Here is a 16245-nt window from a genome sequence, read left to right on the forward strand (position 1 = left end):
GTCCGAAAGGAAATTCGCATTCTACCACAGATCGAACCGATTTCCGTGGAACAGCCGAGCTGCCCGGGCTGCGACACTCTCCCGGGCCCGGACCTGGCCCGGGTGGCCGGCGGGACAAGATTGAAAAATTGATACCTCTAATTGACAATCCAGAAATATCTTTGTAATTGGTCCGGCCGCAGGAGTTTCGAGGGGATTCCACTCGTAATCTATCGGTTCGGTTCGGGTTTCCCGTCGCGTCTCGAGAGGAGTGTCTCGCAAGTGCCAATGAGGCGTTCGGGTCGCAACACAGTAGCTGAGTTCCCTGGTGGTGGTGCTGGTTAATTATGTTGGCTGGCCGTGTAGGGACAAGCGTTGTCAGGGTCTCCACAGTGCGGAGGGACACGTGTTGTCCTGTAAGGTCCTTATCTGATACGCTCTTTCTCCTGGCGGTCCGTCGCTCATGGTTGTAAATGGTGAAGAAGCTGGTCGCGCTGCCTAAAGTTTCGTTCTGGAGTTTGTTGAAACTTTTAACCTCATTTAACGCGGTCAGCGCGGTCTAACGATCCGTTGCGCAGCACGGGACGAGTCCATCTTTCGGTGATGTAACGCTTAAGCCGTTTACTTTTCAATCAGAAACATTTGATTAATCTTCACGGACAGCCGTGTAACCTCATGGGCTCTCACTCTGGGCCACTTAAACGCGCTGATTCGCTCGCTGCCCAAAGTCCACGGGTATGTCCGCGGACGATGCGTGTGTGTCAGCGTCGGACCATTTTTCATCTCGTCCCGACTCCCACAGTGATTAAGCGCTTTCGTTCATTACGCCGGACTCGCGGTGGGAGGACTTTTGCGCTGGACACGGTGATTGGTGAGAAGGCAAACTTTTTAACGCCGGTCTCGAAGCAACAGCAACAGATCTGTGAAATGTGATACACTCGAGAAATCGACACTCTCCGTGGAGCCGGGAAAGTGTGGCTTTAGTGCTGTGCCCTCCTGAAAGGGAACCCAGCAGCTCGACCGGCAATCCCGATCCGGCGGGCATTAGGTGGTTGCCGGTGGCGCCATACTGTGTGTGTGCGCCCGCCGGTGGCAAATGGGCCACGGCGCGTGAGGGTCCGCACGTTTCGACGTCGTCGTCCTGATGGCATTCGCGAAAAAAATGCTTTGTTTCAGGAGGCTTTTGGGCCTTATACGGTCTCATTTTCTGGGCCCGTACCTACGGTTCGTTACGGTTCTGCTGAAGAAAGTACGTACAAGTCGAATGTTGCTCCCATTTTCCCACGATCGGCGGTAGTTGCGTACGCGCGTTGTCCCCGTCTGCCCGTTGGGCCACCCGTTTCGTGAACCGAAGCGGCGGAACAACAATTCCTGGACAACAATTGTACATCCTCCAGCACACAAACCAACGACAATCGGGGGGCCCATTAATGGCCGACAATGCCCGAACGACGTGAACGAGAATGCGGATCTTGGTGGGTCCACGGTCCACAACAGTATTGCTGGATTTGTTATTCAACTCTAGCGAGCAAAATGCCTCTGTCATCGCGCCTCTCTGGATCTGGGGAACACCTTCGGCAAAAGGTATCGGAAAGCTATCCATCCCATCGCGGGTGCTCGATTCCAGAATGGAAATCTCATTTACGGGAAGAATTCTTCGTAGTGTCCAGCTGCTGGGTGACTCGCGCTATCATATCTTTGCGTCGTCGTCCATTGATCCGTTCTGGTGTTGATTCTGCCGACTCCGAAACTTCATTCGCAGCGAACCCAATCCCGCGAAAGTGAACCAGTCGTTGTTATGGTGGCCGAGCCGAGGGAGGAGAAAGGGGGAAAACAAAACTCCCTTTTCGCCGTCCGCTCCGGGATGTCCCCAGGGCCCGGCCTCGGAGCGTAAGGCCGACCCCGGCGGCAACCGGGCGACTTATCTCATTCTCTACTTAAACTTTAGTCACGACTGCGCTGTAACTGACCACAATTTCTGCGCCCTTCGCCGCCGTCTGCCCGGCGGGTCTGGGCTTCCAGCAGCAGATGATCTGGCTCAAAAAGCGCGCAGAGCCGCGCGAGGTGAGCAAAACTGGTTCACAGACACACTGGTTCCCTGGAGGGGGCCCGGCGAAGAACCGTTGGAACGCTATGGATGCGGCTTCTTCGGTCCAGACCACGCAGGGCACGCAGATAAGCAGGCAGAGATGCTCCCACCGAGCTGGGAGTTTGGGTGATTCATACGATTTGAGGCCAGAGTGAGAGGGGCATCGATCTGCGTACACCGGATTGTGGTGCTTTGTGGGGAGTAAGGACCTTTCCGGATGATTTTGTCTCACTTTCTTCAGCACCAATTATTGCGACCAACGATCAGCCCAGCTCTTTATGAACTCTCCGCCAACGTGGCGAACTCACTTCGCTCGGCTTCCTGGCGACTGTCTCCAAACAAGCTTAGGTAAAATTTTATTTCTCGATTTATGACGGTCGGGAAGTCGGTCAAGAATCGGAGCCAAGCAGTGTAGGAGCCGGAGCCCCAACGAGCATCGATTTTTACTGAATGCTCGCCCGCCATCGCCATCGTTCGACTATCTTATGGAGTTCTTTTTTTACTATCGTTTTTACATTTCGCTCTTATATTTAAAGCCAGCCATTGTTCTGTGCCGGGACCTCTCCTGCGAAGATGCCTTCTTTTTAGTGTGGTTCCACCGTGCGACGCGATTCGGTGCATCGAGCGGGAGAAGCAGAAAGCATAGCACCACTCGGTCGGTCTGTCGGCCCGAATGCATTGGATCGTTGCGCGGACGGGCATCGCGGGCACTACGGGACAGCAATGGTGGAAGGAAACGCAGCGCAGCGATATAAAACCAGTGAGTGCAATTTACTTTTAGAGTAACATAAATTTTCACCGACTAGAAAAGTTCCCCGGGCCCCCAATATTTTCATCCCTTCGGTGCCCGCGTGTGTCGGTGGTGCCGAGCGGAGCCTCTTCCCCACCGCCGCAGAAACCAAGGAGCGCGTCTCGGTGTGGGAACGCGAGAATCGGGCTCGCAGGACGTCCGACGTGGGTGAAAGCAGAAGAAAATCGAAACCGAGCAGAGAACACACAAAACAAAAAACAACAGCAACAACGACGACGGGCGGCACCGATTGCAACGAACTCCTTCGCCAGCGGTAGCCGCGGAGCGGGGTAAGGTCGGCGACGGCGGCGGCGGCGACAGCGCGAACAGCTTATGGGAACCGCAACCGACTGTTGCCACACGAAATCGCTTTTCCACCGTTGCACGGGGCATTCCATTTCGAGGAGGGCCTCGTATGTGTCTCGAAAGAGCACATTTTCCCAGACCCGAGAACGGCGGACCGAGGGCTCTGTGGACGGCTGTATGTGTGTATGTGTGTGTTTGCGGGTGCCGTGCGCCACCCTCTTGGCGAGGCGCCGAGCACATAAGATTCCATTTTCCAACTGTCCGTCGCCGCCGCCGTTTCCGTCGGTCCCCGTCCCACCGAAAAAGGAACCAATTTCTTACGAGAAAACCCTTGGAAAATCTTTTTCCCTGCCAGCTGGTGCGCCCCACACACAACCGGGGCCCGCCGCACCCCGCAAACGGTAATCATAAATCACCTGCGAAAAGTTGGCGTTATTATTATGGCAGTGTCCGCGGCGGGGCGCACGGGGGCCCGTTTGGTGGGAAATGATAGATTTCGGAGCTTGGGCTCTCCGTAACCGATTAGACACCGCGGAGCTAGGCGGAGCGGGCGGCGCAGCGCTTATGATGAAGTACGCCATCGGAGACAAACCTCCGGACAACATGCTCGGGGTCTGTGGCTGCTTCTCCCCCCGTGGGCTGGTCTTTGTTTCGGGTTTAATGTTTCATTGTGTTCACCCCGGTCTGGTCGCCCGGTGAGCAGAACCGACACCGGAAAAGAATGCTTCACCATACGACGAGAGAGCCATGTCAATCTTCATTTTGTGTCCGAGATGAAGTTAATGTTGAAAATTTACACTTTCAGCAAACGCAGCAAACTTGCTGAAACCATAACTCAACCCGGCAATGGCCTGTTCGGTCGGACGTAAATTAAGGCGGACAGCAGCACCGAACGGCAGCAGGCAGACTCTGGTCGTAATCCCTCAATTCGGTAGCCCGTTCGGGGCGTTCTTGGTTCGGCTCAATCGGCGGCTGGTCGGCTGGCTGTCAGGAAAGTGGCCAAGAAAACGCCCGAGCCCGAGTCGGTTGAACCAAGGCATTAACACAACTGCCTTCTCGCTCTCTTTCTGTCTCTCCCCGTCGTCCTAATCCTTTCTGCAACTGAAACGCCAGCCCGCCGCAGGTTCTTCGAAGTGCCTTCGAATTCTTGGGCGCGCAAAAAACAAAAAAGAAGGAAACCGAAACTCTGCCGCCAAATGAGCGGCCGCCAAACGCCGGCAGCTCCCATTTCTTCTGTGCATTTCGATTTGTGATTTTAATTTCTGTTTCCCAGATCCTCCGGACGGGGCCGGAGCACGGAGCGGGACCGGACGGCCCGGTCCCGGGGCTCGTCTTTTAGCCGAATTATTATAATTGGCACCCAAAAAACTTTGGCTTCCCCAGTTTTTTTTGTTTTCCTTTTGTTTCGTCGTATTATGATGATTAGTTTTAGCTCATATACACGTCCAGAAAATTTGTTTGGGGTCGTCCCCCCACTTGGCCTTCGGCCCCATTTTTCGTCGCTCTGTGTGTGTCTGTGTTCCCGGCTTCCTTCATTTTCTGCCATTTTTGTTGCCGCCGTTGAGCTGTGACGCGGAGCCGGACCACTCGTCGGTTCGACTTGTTCAAACTTTCGTGGTACAACCATTAGGAAAATGATGTTTCCTTATCTTCGCGCGACCGTCCTCCCGTCCGACGGACCTGCCAACCGACTGTCTGCTTGCCGTCCGCCAACGTTTGGCGGACGTTTCGTTCCTTTTTGATATCATAATTAGTTGTGAAAACGATGTTTTTAATGAAGCCAATCGGAAGGGATGCTTAAAAAGAAAACAAATACACGTCCGGCCGAATGCCGGTCATGATTCGAATAAAACAGCGCATAACCAATGCCAGAACAGTAACAGTCAACCTTATTACCCATCCCGGCAACGGCAACAATCCGGTAGGCGAAATGATTAACCATGACATGTGCTGCTGCCGGTCTATGGAGACCAACGGTCAGAGCGGGGCCGGGCCGGGCTGAGCGGACAATACGGAGACCATATTTAATACCAAATTGGATCAAGCAATTATCTGTAATTTAGTAATTTCGAGATTCGTTTGCCTCGCTGACCTTCTTCCCTAAACAATCCGTTTGATCTTGACGGCTGCGGTTGCCGAACCACCCTGTGCCGACCGCCAGGGGGTTTGTTCGGCACGCTGTGTGTGCGGCTGTGCGGAAGGATTCAACATTTGAATTCTGGCGTACCGACCGAAACCCAAAAAAAAACAGTTGACGAACGAACGAACGACAGAATAGTTCCCGCGGGCTCCCGACGCGCGCGGCGGACATTGTACGGACGGACGCCGCACTGAATACACTTTTCAAACATAATTTGAGGCAAGCAACGAAAAACGTCGAACCATATAGGTGCGCCAACCGTGTTCAAGTGGATCGGTTTCCAAACGGTGACCCCGAACCCCTCCACAACAGCAGCCGGGTTCGTCGCGGTTCGTCGCTTGGTCGCGGCCAAGTCTTTCTATTTCGTTTCCAAGCGAAAGATCGGCACGATGGGAACCAAAGGGACGATCTGCTCTGCGCCGTGCGTGTGTGTGTTGTTTTTCTTTCATACTTCTTCAGTGAACCGGCCGACCGTTGGGCCTGCTGGGAACGGATCGATTCCCGGGTGGACCCAGGTTCAACGGATCATACTAATAATCGGTGGCCGCTCTCTGCATTCGGGCCAAACCACCGAACCGATCGGGCCCATCCTGCCCTGCCCTGCCCTGCACCGGGTGACTGGCTGGCCCGTCAGCCTGTGTAGCGGCAGCGATGGCGGCTTTAAAAGGTTTCTAATCCCTGACAATTTGCCGTGATTATCGTTATTATTACGAGCTGTTATGCTTATTTTGGTGTTGTGTTATTGTTTCTTTTTCTGCTGCTGCTGCCGCTGCTGTGTTATGATTTGTTGTCCCCCTTCGCGGTTCGGCTCTTTGTTCGGTCGAGTGGCCAGGGAGACGCTACTCTTCCGGTTGCCCTTCTTCTCTCCCTCGCGCTCGCTGCATCTATTTACGGTCCGCCGTTGGATGGAGTCTGTTTTTCCGGGCGAATCGCCAAACCGTAAAACCAGAGGTTTCCGTAAACGGGACACCAACAATGGACGGCCCCCGAAAAAAATCAAACCAAGTCCGCGCCCGACAGCGGCCATCACACGCGATTTGTGTTTCTTCTTCCTCTTCCGTCCCCAGCCCGGGGTTTCGGGGTTAGGAAATCGAGTATAATTGGGATTGATGTCTGAAAAATTGGATTCATGTCAAACGCTCGGCGTTGTTTCGATTCCATGAAAACGACACAACAGTGCGGCCCGTGGAGTGTCTTGGGCCGCTACTTTTTGTGAGGGGGGCCTCAGAAAAGTTCTCCGATTTGTCGATACCTGGGGCACAGCCCGAAGTTGGGGCAAGTGCCAAGAACCCGAGACGAACCTCCGATGATGAGCATTAATTAGGGCAGGTTAGGAGCTCGTAATAATAGCTAGACGGTGTTGCTTATCAACCTCTGCGCAGCAGATTGTTACCAAAATAAACGTGTACTTGACTTAATAACTTCCTTTCAAATCGGTTCGAATGCTACTAAAAGAGAGCCAACATTGTTGTTGGTCGCCCCCCACAGGAAGGTGCTCCTCTGGTTGAGGTGTAACACAAACTTTACTGGCCTGCAACAAATGGAAACAATGTGCCGCGCACTGTCGGAAATTAAACTAGAAACCAACGGGCACCCTTCCGGGGACGGTAGCCGGCACCGCAACCTCCGCCAGACTACCGACGGACGGGGCGGATACATTGAACTTCCTGCTCTATGTTTTAGCTGTCGAAATTTTGACGATTGAATTGACGACGATCCTCCTAATCCGGATCCCGCGGTCGAGTGCCGCCGTAGCAAGCCGGACGAGACGGACCAACCCGTCAAACACCCAACGAAGACGCTGCCCGTCGCTGCCTCAGACCAACCGCCGCCCGGCCGAGGCACGCCACGCCACGGTGGAAGAATGGAAATTTTGTCTAAATATAGGTGTGTGTTCCTCAAAAATCTGTCAATAATTTTCGGTTCGAAGTCGATCATTATCTCATTATGTTCGGCCGCGCTCGGCGCCTTTCGTTTCGGCAACAGTTGCGTTGGATCGCAGGAGTGTGTATTTGGGAAAGGTTGGGCCCGGTTTTGGTTTTCGGGGGAAGTCAATTTCAAGTCAACGCCGCCAGCCTCGGCAGCCATGCTTCCGGCACCACCCGACCACGATTCGGACGATTTGATTTTCGGTCGGGCCGGGTGGAGAGGTTGATGAGGAATCAGTTCAGGGTGGTGCGGTGCGGCCATGTCTCTAGTCAAAAACAATAGCCGCAAGGATGCCGAGCACTGGCTAATTTTCCCTTCATGTATGCTGGGGCGAACGATTTTTTTCTTATCGTCCACTGCGCCTCGCCCAGCAACCCAATATTCAACCTGTCCGTCGCCCCAAAAGATAATGCCGGTGGTGCAAGTAATATGCAAACGCATATTACACACCCATTTGCGAGGCCGTCTGATTATGTGGCTGCCATAACCGGGCCCCGCTAAACGAAGCATTCGGGCTAATGTATGGCCTCGGCCTCGCGATTGATTGATTTGTTTTCCGGGCACTTTCCGGTGCGGGGCTGCATTCCTGGTGCGAGGTGTGTCCGACCGACGATCGATCGATGCGATCGAGAGAAGACGGGGAAGACCAAGACCAAGCAGCAAAGGGTAAGGTAGCGGCGGACATCTCATCTCGGCGTGGTGTCGATTCGATTGGTTGATGGGGTTCGTCGCTTGGCCGCTCCCAGCAAGGGAAAAAACCCCTTCCCGTGGCTGCGGGCGTGTGGTGACCGCGACCAAATTGAATGTTCTTAATGAAAGCCACGAAATTGGATTGGTTCCGTGTCGAGCCGCGAAGGAAGGGCGAGAGCGTTGGGAAGGCCTGACACTTGGGCAGGGTTGGGCACCGGAGTGTCGCGCAATGCCGCCGGCCGGACCGGCCGTCCGCCGAGGACCGGGACCGGCCGGTAGAAAATGTTTATTTCATGCTAATTATACACACACGCGGTCCCATTCCCCGCTCTCGCCGGTCCAGCCCCACACACACACACACAGCCGCGCGGATATCGGGAGGGCCGTCGAGGGATCACATCGTAATTACCGCTATCATTACAGGCGCGCGGTGAGCCTCCGGTCGGTCGGTCGGTCGGCCGTCCAGGAATCGGTTTCGCTGCGGGGGTAATTCGGTATTCAAAAACGAAACGAAGTGACGCGGAGACAAGAGACTCTTCCGGGATGAGGGCCCGGTCTGGGAAGGTCTTCGATGGTTCGGAAGCCACCATCGGGACACGAGATCGTGGGTCTTTTTTGGGCCTTGTGTTGGACACATTCCATCGATGGCCACCACTCCGTGGACCCGGAATTGTTCGAATCGGTCGGCTGACACGGGACCCGGGTCGGCCAACCATCACAAAAACCGAAAAAACACCCTCCGGTTCTGTTCGGGAGCTTCTTAATCGAAGCCGGGACCGGGTGCCGGGTAAACGCCAACGTTTGGGGCCCATAACGTTGATTTCGGCTGATTTCATATCCAGTGGGATTTAAGGTAGCAATTAGCGAATGAGAGATGGTGCCCCGAAGGGCTGCGAAACGGTTCTCCATTTCAATCCGCTGGCCGGCCGGCGGGGAATGGGAAGTAGGGGATGCGGTGGCGGCTCGGTTACGCGGCTGCCTTCGGCTACCAGGCTTTGGCACCGCTTGTGATAACCACTCCCGAGCACTTCGATATGATTGGGGTTGCGGGTATCACACCAGCGGCCGGAGTTGAAGGCTCGGCGCGCGCAAAGGATGCGTCCACCGGCGCTCGAGTGTGGAAAGTACATGCCAATCGAAGAAAAAGGAAACCCCTTTCGTGAGTACACACGACTACATGCTAATTAGCATTACCATTATCAAAGGCTTTTATAAACATATCGTACCATTATCAATTAATTACGCGCACAGTTAGCGCGGCCGAATGCGGGGGGGAGCAGCCACCGAAACCACCGAACCACCCGGGCGCCTTAATGAGGCGTGCCAAGCGCGGTCGTTATTGCGTAAGAAGCTCGTCCGTATAATTCGACTGTCCGCGCTGCTTGGCGGTCCGATCTTAGCATTTGCCGCGAGACACACGGAGCGGCACTTGATTCCTGTTCACTCCTGGGTCCTCCTGATGGTGGTTCTGGTACTTCGCGTTCGCATCTTAATTGTGTTATCACCGGGAAATTATTGTTCTGTGTTTCTCACTGCACTCCGGCTCCGGCCAGCACTCGGCGCGCAGCCCTGCAATTGCGGTGGCTCACGCATGTTTGCAATCAGTGCCGCGTTATGGGTGAAAATTACGGGGACTGTTAATTGAATTTGTATAATTTTCGCTCCGGTGATAAAGAGCCATTTTGGGTGCGGATATTAAATGTTGACTGTTGCCACCGTCCCCATCGCAGGGCCAACACTCAGTTTACGAACTGACAATGTGTTCCCCGGTTGTGTGCCCGTTTTACAGCATTTACTTCGATCGCAAATTGGGCGCGTTTTTGGCCATCGTCAATCAAGCTTAAAATAGGACACGGGCAAGGATTAGCGAGGATTGACAGCGATGATGCATGCAAACAAATCATGGCACACGAAATAGATTTTTGAACCCGCGGTTCGTTGCTGTTGATGAAACGTCAACACTCACCGGCAGCAGCCGATCGGTGGAGGATTATTATCCGTCGGCTGTCATAATTAGACAGTAGCAAAATCCGAATTCGTGCCGAATGGTGGGCAGCTTTGGGCTTTCGTGCCATCAACTATGGATTACCGGTGTGCAAAGCAATTATGAAATGACTAGACATTCACGTCGGGCTTGCAGCCATTATTTTTGGAAAAATGGGGCCTTTAGCCGTAAAATGTTGCCCTCGGATTGAATAGGATAGTGCCAGCTAGCAGGAATGATAGTTTCGGGCCGTCAGGGTTCCGTTAGAAACGTAACATAAGGCTGCTCTGGCCAACCAACCAGTAGGGTTTGTCACCATAAGGATGGGCAACATCAAAACATCGGTGCGTAGTGATTTTCGTGCCACCTTATGCGCGGCGCGTCACTCTGTATTTTATCGGCAAAAGTGCTAAAAATTATACATTTAAGCCATAAATCAACAGCCATTTGGCTGACCTAATGTTTACCATAATTACAGTTTTTCGCATGGTAATACTGCCCTCAAAAACCGGGTTCCTCGCTCCCGGGCGTACGAAATCTCTTGTCGTCAATTTGTAGTGCACCGGTACGGAAATCAGTTACTAAATGGTGTTCAGCCAATAACAACATGTGCATATCTTTTTATTAATATCATTATCGTTCGCACCACTCTGCCCGACACGACGACGAACGACTTCATTTTCGTGCTCCTAGCCACTTTTCGCATAGCGAAAACACACCGTTACGTCTCATTTTTTTACCAAACCTCACACAAAATACAGTCACCCTGGCAAGGACCGATCGGCACCCGGTAGCTCCGATCGTGCGGTTCCGGGGTGAATGATAGTTATTATGCTAATCGATAACACTTTTATGCTCCATTTTTATCGACCCCTAATAAATGCTTGCCCGATGGGCATGGGTTGCGGCGGGAGAAAGAGTCCCCATTACAACCGACCGACCGGGTGGGACGGTCCCTACGCCAGCGCCTCGCCCGAGAGGTGTTGAAAATTAATATATTTATGCGAACGTTAAAAGTATCGACGCGTCATCGACCGGCGAGATGTTGTGCACAGCAAAATGAACCGATTAATCATCGACCGATCGGCCGATTTGTCGTCGGGCTGATCGGTTATGTTCTGCGCTATGTTCTCGCCATCGCCAGGAACAAATTTCCACATGTGTGTTCGCGATCAAATTCATGTTAGTTCGCAGCCACCGAGCGAGGAAGAATTTCGAATAAGAACGGAAAACCCAAAAAAGAATCGACAATAGATTCTGATGGACAGGTTTCAGGGTTTGATGTCAGGCCTGTAGGGGATCGGTTACCGGGTTTTTGTGTTTGGCCCGGTTCGTCAATTTTCCTCGCTCCAAACCCCCGGCGGAGAGAGAGCCCGAAGAACGCGATCTCGTTCTCTTCGCCGGGTTTCGCCCGGGGATCGCTTCGCCAAACCTTCCTCCGTCGGCCGTTGGTACGCCTTTAAACTAATTAGTAGGTTGGCGTAATTTCTTATGTTATAGGTATCGACATATTATCTTTCCGGTCGATATACGACGCTTTCGCCCCTCGAGTACCCCACACGATCTTGCCGCCGCCGCCGCCGCCGCCAGTCGCCGGGCAAATTGGTGGCCAAAGTCGCCGAAGTGCGACCGGCGGTCGAAAACACGGCTTCTTAACGTGTTCGACTCACTGCTCCTGTGTGTGTGTGTGTTTTGGGGAGCCTCCAAACTTCAAACTGATTGCTGCGCCCCGTCAGGGCCCAGTCAGGTCCCACCGCCGCGCCGGTTGGTTTTAACTTTGTGTACCATAATTTGCGTTAATTTCGAGTCTTCGAACAAGCTGCGCCGGAGCGACGCAAATAATTTGTTGGTTTTCGAAGCTCATCGCGCGCCGACCCCTATCGGCAGGAACCGCTTGGATGAGCTGAACCCCCCGACGGAGGGTGAAGCAGCCTTCGCTCGTCCTCGGTGGACGAAACTGATAATTTTGAACCGAAAGGCAGCCTGATCTCATCCCGGGGCGCCATCAATAGGCACGAAAAAGGCAACGATCGACCACAGAATGGGCTCGGTTAAGTTTGTGTTACTTTCCCAAGCGCACGGGTACTTGTTTTTCAATTTTCGGTCACCCCACGAGCAACGTTCGATTTGATTACTTTAATTCTTTCATCAACCGGAAAGGGTCGGGCCTCATACATTCTCCGCCTTCGGTTAACGGATCGTTCACGGCACAATGATTATCCACGGATGGCCCAAATTACGCTAAACGTTACGGTTACGCGCGGACCTTTGCCGGGGATAATAACCAGGACTTCAGAGTTCATTTTCTTCAACTTTTTTTGTGATTCACTTTCTTGGTTCACTTTCGCTCCACCATGTTTCAGTAAAGAATCCGCGGATTGAACAGCAAACAGTGGGTGGTGGCCGTTTTCCGGTCGGCGCTAGCGTGCGTGGCGTGCGCTATCAAACGATTTCGGTGCGTGAGTGGCGGCGAACCTCATTCACGCAGGTTCGCCAGGTGTCAACCGAACCACCGCCTAAAGAAGCTTCCGTAGAGCGCAGAAAAACGCAAAATAATACTCAGCACGCGTGCCGTCGCTTTTCCCGCGAAGGATTTAGGCTGGCCGGGAGCGTGAAACTGTTGCCGGGAGCATGACAATGTCTCCGGAACGCACCGAGTAAACTCCGTGCGCACACGTCGCACTGGCGACAGCTGTTTAAAGGGACGGGCCCCACAACCCTCGGGTGGCCGACCGAACCGGACCGCACCGGGGCCCCGCCACGCGTGTGAGCGTGCCAATGGTTCGTGATTTTGTAAAGTTAAAGCGCGTAACCTGCGAGAGTCACGCAAAAGGTAATGCACGCACGACGACCGACGACGACGCCGATGGCGGCGCCGCGCACCGTCATTAGCCCTGCCGCCCTGGGTCCTGGGTGGCTGGGTGCCGGGGCGTTCTCGGGGGCCAAGGCCAGGCCATTCGGGCTGCAATTGATTCCGGGGCCAACCAACCGGGGGCACGCGCCTCAATCGTGTGTCTTTTGGGATGTGCTTTTCCCGTCGCTCCCGTTTCCCTGCTCCTAAACGGATCCTTTCGATTTCATCCATCAACCCACGGGCTCCAGAGGACGGCGGGCCGAGGTGGAGGGCGCGCGCGCGCGCGATCGTGAATTCAAATAAATCGACCATCCGCACGTGACCGCGGCAAGTGCCGTGGCCACGCCACGCCACGCCGCCGCCAATCGATGTTTTGGGGGCCGACACAGAGAGCGAGAGTCAAGTGTGCACAGTGCACCTTCCGCTAGTTCCCGCACGTTGCGGAAGGTGATGGTTCGTAATTATGTGTATGTGTGTGTGTGTTTGTGGGTTTTTTGTTGGCCAGTTCCGTTTTTCTTAATGAAACGTGGGGCACGTCGCGCAGGGTGTGCGCAGAAAACGTGATGCTTCCGATCTATCCTATCGTTTTTTTGCTCCTCGAAGAAGTGTACGACTTTTTATGAGTGTGTGTGTGTGTGTGCATAAGGCCGGGAAATTATCAATGAAACAAGCCACGAGACCAAACGATGCCCTGCCGCGCCCATAATGGTAGGGTGTTGAGATCGACAAATCTCATTACAGGATGTTTATGCTAAACGATGCATTGCTCGACTTTTAAAAAAATTGATTAAAAGTCATGTTGATGAATACGAAAGCTTGGCTTCCCCTGTGGCTGGGTGCAGGGTCATTCCGTCACCTGGCCCGAAAGGGTCGAAGAGAGAGTAGCGTAGTTGACGGTGTCGTTTTTGCCGCAATCGATCGATGCGCTCCGAACGTCAACCGACTGGCCAGTACTGTTCCTCGGTTGTTACGTTCGATTATTGATTGATTTTAAATTAAATGTCATTTACAAGAGCTTTGGCCAGGCCCAGAAGGGAGACCAGACCAGAGGGACCAGCGGCCGTCCCGTTCAATCAACGTCAAGTTGCGGGGCAGCGGATCAGATCGATTTCGTGTCAACATTGTGGCTGCCCTTTTTTTCGTTCCATCCCCACGAGAATACCAAGGGAGGCCAAGGGCCCAGAGAGACCGATCCGAATGCAGCAAAAATCAAACAAACAGAAACAGAATGGAAACGGCAAGCGAAATGCACAAACAAAACACGCGATACGCGTCACGAGCAGGGCACGGGAACAAATGTAAACATTATTGAGAAATTGAATCAAACGACACGGACACTCGGGCTCGGGCGACATTACACGGCACGCGGCGGCACCGCGGCGTGGTGCACTTTTTGTGCGCACTTTCGTCCTGGCCGCGCAAAGGTGCATCGGCGAAGGTCCGAGAGGCTTAAAATTAAACCCCGTTCCGATTGGAACGCGGGTCAGCCGCGGTCCCCGATGATGCCCGATGATGCCCGATGTAATGCAATTTTCTGCAGCATCCCCACCAGATATTCCCGCAATATGTTTCATGCTCCACGGTTTGACGTTTGCGTTATGTGGCCCGTTTGCCGTGCCATGCCGTGCTCGTCGCGGGTCGCGCCACTTTAATTTTTGACAGATTTTACCCCGTTTTTGTTTGGTCCGCGAGCCCGGCGCGGCACGGCGCACACACAAACCATAGAGTGCACATTCCGGGGCTGAAGAAATGTCATCGACAGGCCACATCAGAGGGCAGCTGCTGCGGGAGAATGTACCCGGAGCCGGAGCCGGTGCGCGCAGCGCAGTGTTTGCGCGGCTACATAATGATCTCGCGTGCAAAAGGTCGTTATCATCATTAGCGGAGCGGCCGCAGAACCATCCGGCGGGCGGGCCAGGGGAGAAAAAAATCAGCCCGGGACCACAACTCATCCGTACTCATCGTCACCTCACCACCCCCGGGAAAACCGGGACCGCGATTCTCGGAGTGATAAAAAAACGCGCCGCCGTCGCCGTGCAACATACAAATGGATGCTGGGGCTCACTCTGGTCCGGGCCGGGTCGGCTCTGGAACCCAAGCCCCCACACACCACATCGGGATCGGAACGCGGCCACGGATGGGCCACGAAATGATTGGGTATTATTATGTGCGATTTATTGGAAATTTAATGATCTTCGCAAAAATGAAACAATCCTCGGCACGGCGGCCGGCAACAATCGGGCGGCCACCGCCTCGCCTCACTCTCGTGGTGGTGATTTTAATGACCGGTTTTACACAACGACACACCGCGACGGCGTCGAGGGAGGGAGGACAAAACGGGGCAAGACGAACAAAAAAGAGATTTAACAAAATTGAAGCTCCAAAGGAGCAGTTTTTCTTGGCTGGGGGCAAGCCGCCCGAAGCCTGACGAAACAAAAACTCCAAATGTAACCCCGTCCGTCCGATCGGCAGCAGCATTCTGGTGCCGAATGAATTGTTCTACGCAATTTGCTCGATCACAGCACGGATGGAATCGGGAGTCGGAGTCTTGCGGGAGGTGGAAAATATTTGTTTAATGGTTCTTTTTTATTTATGCTGGTTTCTGGTTTTGTGTGCGCGATTCCCAGATTGCACCGCAACTCGACGAAGGTGCAACACGGAACATAGGGAGCTACCTACCTTGCGAACCGCTCCTTGTCCTGCACGTTGTCCTCATCCATTCTGTTGTATTTGTTACCACTGGATGTATCCTCATCAGACCTGGAAAGAGGGAAAGCGTCAAGAAAGAAACCCGTTAGAAAACATTACACAGTTCCGCCATTCGTTTTTCTAGTTCTTCAGGAGGTAGCCCGGTCTCTCAGCTGACTCTTAGCAGCTCGACACCTCAGCGTGACCGGAAGGACTCTTCAATTCGGAAGCGTATTCGGCACACGTATCGACATCGTGACGAAATCGAGCCTTCCGAACAAGACCCTGTGCCGCCGGCGGGAAGTGGCCAGGACACGCACCGCAGACGAAACAAAACACCACCTCTCTCTCCTGCCCAAAACATGAGCCACGTCCTTCGCGTCGTCGAACGCAATGAGTGAGGGCGCGCGCAAAAATTGCGTGAATCAAGCCGTGCCGAGCCGGAGAGTCGGTGGCCGACTTAACTGGGTCGGCAAACTGAACTGACGGCACGCGACACTAGAGAAATTATGATGCTTCCCTTGCTTCCACACGGTAGGATGGTAGGATGATGGTCGATTGGTCTAGACACGCCAAGCGGCCCCTCGTCCGCCCGATGCCCGATGCTGCTGCTTCACCTTGTGTTGACACACGGTCACGGTCACCAGCGTCGAGACACGTTTCGGAATGATTAGATGGTTGACTGGCCGGCCTCCGCTTAATGGCTGCTCCATTTTTATGTGCGATTTTCTGCGCCACAGCCACCGTCAGAGAACTGGCGGAAGGGTGATGGTGAAATATTTACTTTCCAATCAGC

General features: G+C 53.8%; 1 protein-coding gene across 1 annotated transcript in view; it reads right to left on the reverse strand.

Annotated features, from left to right (window-relative positions):
- Positions 1–15517, reverse strand: part of LOC128272737 (aryl hydrocarbon receptor nuclear translocator homolog) — an 86191-nt gene extending 70674 nt beyond the window's left edge. The window contains exon 1 of the mRNA XM_053010606.1: positions 15441–15517. Coding sequence (XP_052866566.1) covers positions 15441–15481 — 41 coding nt within the window. The 5' untranslated portion in view covers positions 15482–15517. The remainder of the gene's footprint in view (positions 1–15440) is intronic.
- Positions 15518–16245: the final 728 nt, after the last annotated feature.

Source organism: Anopheles cruzii, chromosome 3, assembly GCF_943734635.1.
Source record: "Anopheles cruzii chromosome 3, idAnoCruzAS_RS32_06, whole genome shotgun sequence".
Classification (NCBI taxonomy): domain Eukaryota; kingdom Metazoa; phylum Arthropoda; class Insecta; order Diptera; family Culicidae; genus Anopheles; species Anopheles cruzii.